The 7,500-nt window shown below is 39.7% G+C and overlaps 1 protein-coding gene across 9 annotated transcripts in view; it reads right to left on the reverse strand.

The window, feature by feature from the left end:
• Ets97D (DNA-binding protein Ets97D) overlaps positions 1–7,500 on the reverse strand; it is an 87,993-nt gene that overhangs the window by 75,568 nt on the left and 4,925 nt on the right. For 7 of the 9 annotated variants that reach the window (XM_070139252.1, XM_070139251.1, XM_070139250.1 and 4 more), the window contains exons 2-4: positions 1,954–2,111; positions 1,702–1,837; positions 1,387–1,516 (exon numbers count right to left, since the gene is read on the reverse strand). In XM_070139252.1, coding sequence (XP_069995353.1) covers positions 1,387–1,516; positions 1,702–1,837; positions 1,954–2,111 — 424 coding nt within the window. Of the gene's footprint in view, positions 1–1,386; positions 1,517–1,701; positions 1,838–1,953; positions 2,112–5,196; positions 5,331–6,794; positions 6,851–7,500 lie in introns of those variants that run through there. The other 2 variants (XM_070139259.1, XM_070139253.1) reach the window with 2 other exon arrangements.

Here is a 7,500-nt window from a genome sequence, read left to right on the forward strand (position 1 = left end):
CAAAACTATTTTTGTTTGCTTTACCCCATAATAATATCTTTAATTAGTAGTTTTGCTAATAACCTGAAACTGACTTTGGCTTTGTTTTTATAAAACAATATGTTTTAAGCTTCAGTTCTCAGCTCTGACTTGTAAGTTTTAGAGGACGCTTTTGTACTATATCTATATGCATGATATAACACTTAGATAACTGATTTTTTTCTGGGTCAAAATATCTAAACTATGATATGTAAATATAAGCAGCAATGCAGTGAAAGAAACTTCAAAAGGAGACTGGATCTGCAATATGTAAACAAAAGTATGTCAAGTTAACTTTTCTTTATCAATATTAACTATTTCATTACCTATACACCTTAATTCTCTGCTACCATACCTACTTGGTTACACATCTAAATGTGATAGTGAAAACTCACTATAGTGGAGTGGAACTTGATTGTACTTGGCTATTGGAAAACCTACCCACAAATTTTGCTTACATTTTCTCTTGAACACTGGTCTAACAAGAAACATCCTTAGCAATATCAGAAATAAAAGAAGAAGAATATAAACCAACAATGTAAATTTTGACTATATTGAGAACACAGTACTACAAAATAAATGCATGAATTTACCAAGAACATCAAACAACAAACATTTTATTAAGTGTAAAAATGACCATCAGTTACTTTTAGGTTGAATGATGATATGAGTGGGTTGACAGGTATGCCTATGGCTACTAGAGAGCTCACTGGCTTGCCCCTCACTTATCAGAAATTCAATCCTGTTCTTCTATCCAGCAAAGAAAACTCTTCCTTTAGTGATGAATAAGAACATTGACTAATCCTTATGAAAACCAATTATGTAATCAATCAAAATCAATATAATGCCAAGTACAAAGCTGGCAAAATTTCAAAACAAAGCACTAAATATTGACTGCAGTAGTGATCTTAGATGTATGTCACCTGAGAGGTGTTACTCAACAATAGCAGTGATTCACAATAGCAGATTTCATGATAGAAGAGTTGGGTGTACACAATTTTACTTTCCAAATTTGAAGAATAAAATCTTGTAAGTTTATTCAATTTTATACCACAGACAAGAGCAAATTACGATTGAAAATTAAATTTATAAAATCAAATGTTCATGATAATTTAAGTGACATAATCATATTTGATAGATAGTCTAATCAACATTTAAAATAATCTTTCTTTTAACCAAATTCACACATGCCTCATTCTCAGTTGAATTTCAACTGCCCTTTCATAATTCATACAATAATAACTGCAATCTGTTTGTCTTGGCTTATCTTAATTTTGAAATTCAAATGTAAAAATATCTTAACTATACTTCAAGTAACATACATATTGTGGATTAAAACAAATGAAAAGGAAGTGTCTATTAATGTACCTTCATTTGGTTTAAGAACATCTAATATATCGATACGACTGCCTGCACTGCCATTCCTCACAACAAACTGTATCTGCACCAGGCCGGTGCTTGTTCCACATTGTTCTTGCAGAGTTTGTTCATCACTCAACTAGAAATGAAAGAGGCCAGTTACTTAAGAATAATATGAATCATACAACTAATACATACTCATTAGATATCCAACGTATGTACAAAGTAAACACAATTTAATACTTCCATATACCTTGCTTTAATAAAGTTGTTAGCAAAGTGTGGTAAATGTTTTACATAATGATGTTGATTTTTTTTTTTTACCTCCTTTTCTGAAAGTACAGTCACATTACAGTTCTGCAAATCCAGATGTAATGCTTCAGCAGCTCTGGCCTTCAGCGTTCCCATGCGCTCGCTGATGTCCATATCAATGGCATAGATTTGTACTGGTTCCCTATTGCTGAAAAATAAGGAACCATTGCATATATCACAGCTGTTCAACAAATGTATGAAAAAATCTTCCATACTGAATCATGGAAAACAAAATTATAATAATTTAAAAATCACAAATAATACCTTTGCTCCTGTAAGACTAGTGATGTTTCTCCACCTTCATGCCCTCCACAGTTCTCAGGTATATGATCATTCTCTGTTATTTCACCTTCAGTAGCTCTCATCAGTATTTCCTCTAAACTTCCCATACCTGAAAGTTCTCCTCCTGCCATTGCATCAGACTGAAATGAAGAAAATAAATGACACTGACAGGTTAACAGTAATAACAAAAAGGAAGTTCCTACAACCATATGGTTGTGGTAATTATTAAATCAGTTCTTTATTTTAAAATTTAATGCATTGTGCAAAAAACAAATTCTTTGATAAAATAATTAACAAATCTTCAATAATGAGCAACTGTTAAAGCCTTGAATATATTTTAAGGTTTTAAAACATATTCATCTGATAGAACACCTTAAAATTATAAAACTACAGTAAATATATAACTACATCACAATATCATGGAACAGTTTTGTTGAGAGGGTAAAAATGAATTTAATTATTTATTGTAAGATATTAAACCTAATAAAAAAACACTGATTTTCATCTATGAAATATATGTTGTAAATTGTAAATAAATCAGATATCTAATATTATCATCATCAAGGGGCTAACGCTGATGGGGATGCATAGCCACATCCACCCTTTGCTCCCACTTACGAGGGCCCCTCATGGCAAGCAGCCAGGCAGGGACTTAGCCCATATTGAGCTCCTCACAACAGGTTTGATCAATCTGCCCTAGCCACGACTTCCTAAGTCATCCCACAGGCCTTCTCCACCCAGGGCTGTCTTGAACACAACCAGGTGGGCAGGATCATCCTAAGGAAAGCAAGCCTGGTGGCCATATAGCCATTGGCAATCACGGATTGTGCAGGTAACAGATCCTGTGCCAGTCTCATGGCACAACCATTGGTTGGACATATGGTTCCACCAACAGTAACCCATGATTCGGTGCAAAGACCCATTAAAAAGGGCATCAAATCGAGACTTCAAGACACAAGATAATGTCCAGGTTTCACTACAGTAGAGCAAAACTGGCATTATCAAGGACTCTGCACAGGTACCAGCATCTCCAAATACTCTTTTCAAGAGAGTTCATGACAGCTGCTGCCAGGCCAATCCATCTGCTGACTTCTTGGTCTGACAGCCCAGAGTTATGAACTACACTACCAAGGTATGTAAAGCTCTCTATGACTTCATGTCCTCACCACAAGCACGTACTGACCGAGCAGGTTCTCTTAGTAGTCCTGGATCTTGGTCTTGGTCCAGGAGACCTCATTACTAAGTGTATCAAGAGCCACCACTAAGGTTTCCAATTGCTCCACAATGAACAGTAGCTCTGCCGAGTATCTAGTCCATGCAGGCATGGAAAAGTGTTGGTGCAAGGACACAGCCTTGCTTCACTCCTGAACTAACAGGAAAGAAGCTTGACAGGCCTCACCACACTTTACAGTACTTTCAATACCAGTATACAGACGCTATTAGTCCAATAATCCTTGTTGGAATTCCTCTCAATCTCAGGATCTCACAGAATGATTCCCAATGCACTGTATCGAGCGACTTCTCGAAGTCGATGTAGGCAACAAGCAGCCCACGCCCGAACTCACGACAGCACTCTACAATGATTCGAAGTGCGAGGATACAGTCTATTGTGGACTTGCCAGGAGTGAATCCAGATTGCTCAGGATTCTGGTGCCTCAGTGGGTTGTCTCTGATATGTCTCAGAAGGATGTGGGCGAGAACCTAGCCAGGTATACTGAGCAGTGTGATGCATGGGTGATTGCTGCAGTCACATCAGTCACCCTTACTCTTCCAGAGAGGGATGACCACACCCCTCAAAAGGTCAGGAGGAACAGTATCAGTCTGCCAGATGGCAGCCAGGACAGCATGCAACCCTCGCACCATGGGTTCCCCACCAGCCTTTAACAGTTCAGCTGGGATGCTGCATATAACCACTGCTTTGCTACTCTTCAGCTTTGAGATTGCCCCCTTAACTTCAGTTAGGTTGGGTGGATCCTCACTGATGGGTGAGTCCAACAGAATTTCAGCACTACCCGCATCCAAGTTAACTGTTGGTGGGTCAACCTGGTACAACTGCTCAAAATACTCAGCCCAACGCTCCCGTACTGCAAGAGGATCTGAGATCATCTGGCCATTTACTAAGTGAACTGCTATCACTTGTGAAGAGGGCTTGGAGTTCAGCTTTCTTAGGGATTGGTATGCACACCTCCTCTGCAAGACTGCTAATAAACTGTTCTTTGTCCCTTCTCAACAGTGACAGAGCAGTGCAAGTCCAGTTCCTCTGTTAGATGAGCTGCACGACAAGCATCTGTGGCTTCCAGTATCTCCTGTGAAATAAAATTCTGTTTTGCTCTCGGGTGTTCACCATTGATTCTTGAGCTGCATCAAGCGTTTCATGCTTGAAGGTGTCCCACAGTACAGGGTCCATCAGATTGTTGAGCGCTGTGAAATAACCAGAGATTGCCTCAGTAAACCCCTAAGCACACTCCCCCTCCCTCAGCCTGTCCAGATGAAACACCCTAGGGTGATCATTTGACCACTGGGGAGTTTTGAAGTTGACCAGGAGGGTAGCCACAACTAATCTATGGTCAGTATCACAGAACTCAGCACTTCTATATACCCTGCAGTTCTGGAGGATTCTCAGAGTGTTAATGAGTGTGTGGTCAATCTCCTTGGCTGCATTACTCTCATCGCTGTACCACTTCCAAAAATGTGGGTCTGAGCGCTGGTACCAGGAGTCAGAAATCCTCAATTTCTGGGACCTTGCTAAGTCCCAGAAAAGGAGGCTATTCTCACTGCTGGCATTAGCTCCCAAACAATGGGGACTGACAGTCATCTCATAGCCAGTTCAATCACGCCGGGGACAACTGTCTGACACAGATGCAAGTTTAGCAAAGAACATCTCTTTCACGTTGAGTTTACAAACATTACGAGTGTACACAGGAACAAGAGACATGAAACCAAATGCTAGCTTCAGTCTCAATACCCTTATACGCTTATCGACTGGAGTAGCCTCTACTACCGAGGGCTGGAATCTGCTGGAGATGGCTATAGCTACTACCTGGAGATGGTGCCGTTGCTGCGGCCCGACCAGTAATAGGTGTAGCCACCTACAATGGTTGTGCTGCTGCCAGGTCTTCTCACCTCCAAGAGAGCAGCCACCTCAACTCTCAGCCTCCCCAGTTCCCTTGACAGTAGAGGTAACCGATCATCCTGACACAAAGAACGGATGTTCCAAGCCCTCACCCTGACTCCCCGCCTAAGGTTTAGCCTCAGGCAGTCTCTCCAGGTGGACACCACCTCTGCCACCCCTGCTGACACTGCCCCATATAAAAGGGGGCGGTAGACTGCGGGACCCATCATCCACCTGTGGGGTTCCCTAGGGCTTTCCCCCACAAGCTTCACTCCTGCTGGCAGCTGCCAGAATGCAGCCTAATATAATGCATAACATATATGTCATGTTACAAATCAATGTATCAATATATATGTATCATATTACTCAACTATATTTCAAATATTTTGTTCTGACATGGGGAGATAGTATGAGGTATACCCAAAAAATTGTATAGTTGTAGAAAAAAGGTAGAAAAAATAAGTAAATAACACTATAAACCCTACATGCTTCCAAGTTTACTGCATGAGGAACAGATAGATATCCACAAGTCTTCACAATCTATCTCAGGCTGGTATAATGGAATGTACTACACTATTTCTCTATCATACATTTCCCTTAAAATAGTAGAATAAAAGAGATTTTACCAGGCAAAGGCATTACAAGATGTATTTGTATACTACTGCCCCCTTTTTCACAGTAAATTAAATTCTTCAGGTTGACTTTCGGGTATTAAAAGTGTATGAAATGGTAAAGAGAACTCATAGTGATCATGCAATGACAGATTAGTTGAAGTTTACATAGCTAGACTTACATTTTTCAGGGAAATAACCTTAAAATATAATCTATAATCTAATGCAATGTTGGCCTATGTGTGTATGGGTATGTGTGAGTGTGAGTGTGGGTGTGAGTGTAGATGGAGTGTCAGTGTGGTTGTGGATAGGAGGTGAGTGTAAGGGGGTGGAGATGGGGGGTGGGTGTGTTTGTGTATGATGTGAGCGTAAGTGTGGGCATGAGTTGGGTTGTTGGCATTAGTGTGATTGTAGGTGTGAGTGTGAGTGTGGATGTAGGAATGAGTGTAAGTGTGAATATGGGTGTGCACGGGTGTGGGTATAGGTGTGAGTGTGGATGTGGGTGGGTGTGAGTAAGGCTGTAAGTGTGGGTGTGAGTGTGGATATTGGTGTAAGTGTGGATGTGGATGTGGATGTGAGTGTGGATGTAGGTTTGAGTATGAGTATGAGTGTAAGGGAATCCTGTAGCATATCTGGTGGTTATTAACCATTCACCTAGGTGCAAATGGCACAGACACTATAATAATCGTATCATAAAGTCTTGCTCTAATTACTTGCTGCATCATGGCTATTATACACAACCGAAATGGCTGTTGCATTCTACAAGATGGAAAACTCAGATCTTATGTCCTTAGTATCTGGTATCCACTGAAGATTTATCAGAAAAAGTAAATAAAACTGCAATATAAAATTATCTACTGAAGTGAAGGAAAAAGTGGCAATCAGACACAGACTAGGGTGCCCATGGTGACTCATGTTGGTGTGTATGGATGATAGGCTCAGATTCTGCATGTTCAATGATCATGCATTGAAGACCTATCACAGAAATACACAAAACTGCCTAATAGCAGAACTAAACAGACCCTACTATCTAATTAATCTTTAAGAAGTTGAGTAACTCTCACTATATTATTCCTACTAATACTCTATGGAGCCCTCACTTTCAATGGCACAATACTCTTCCAAAGAGTAATGTGGCACAACTATGTTATAAGAGCCATACTTTAACATAATAACCTAATCAGAGACTGATTTGTTATCTTATGATGATAAATGTAGGCAGAAAGAAAAGACAATGTAATCACTTTGTCCTATATCAGGGGGAAACCGTAATATTCCAAATCATGCCATTTGTAAAATCTCACTGGAATGGCAGGTAGGACATACAAGTGACTGATAAACTTGCAATCAGATACCAAAAAAAGTGCTCATTGTGAAACAAGTTAGTGTGGGTTTTGTGCTCCAGCAAAGGCCAGTAAACAGCCAAAATGCATATTCTCACAGGAAATGCTTATGGACCTTCCCTGTAATTCATTGTTGAATAAGGAACATGTGTGGGAGTTTTTTTTTGGCTCCTATTCTTACCAATGGTTGTCATAAACAGAAAATGTACCAAACTGGCTAATACAAAAGAAACATGAAAACTGCAGATATTAACATGTTAAAGAATTACATATGCAAGCACCTAGTGGTCTAGGCCTTCTTTCTATTATCAGTAACATTTACATGGTCAATTCTAAGTAGATGCAAGAGCATTAACAATATTTGGTATCAGGACTAAACTTTCCTGTATGGACACAATAAGCTAGAGCAAATTGAAGCTAATATTATTGTAGAGGACAAAATTTTGCAGTCATAGGCACAAGA

The sequence above is a fragment of the Penaeus vannamei genome, chromosome 25, assembly GCF_042767895.1.
Source record: "Penaeus vannamei isolate JL-2024 chromosome 25, ASM4276789v1, whole genome shotgun sequence".
NCBI lineage: Eukaryota > Metazoa > Arthropoda > Malacostraca > Decapoda > Penaeidae > Penaeus > Penaeus vannamei.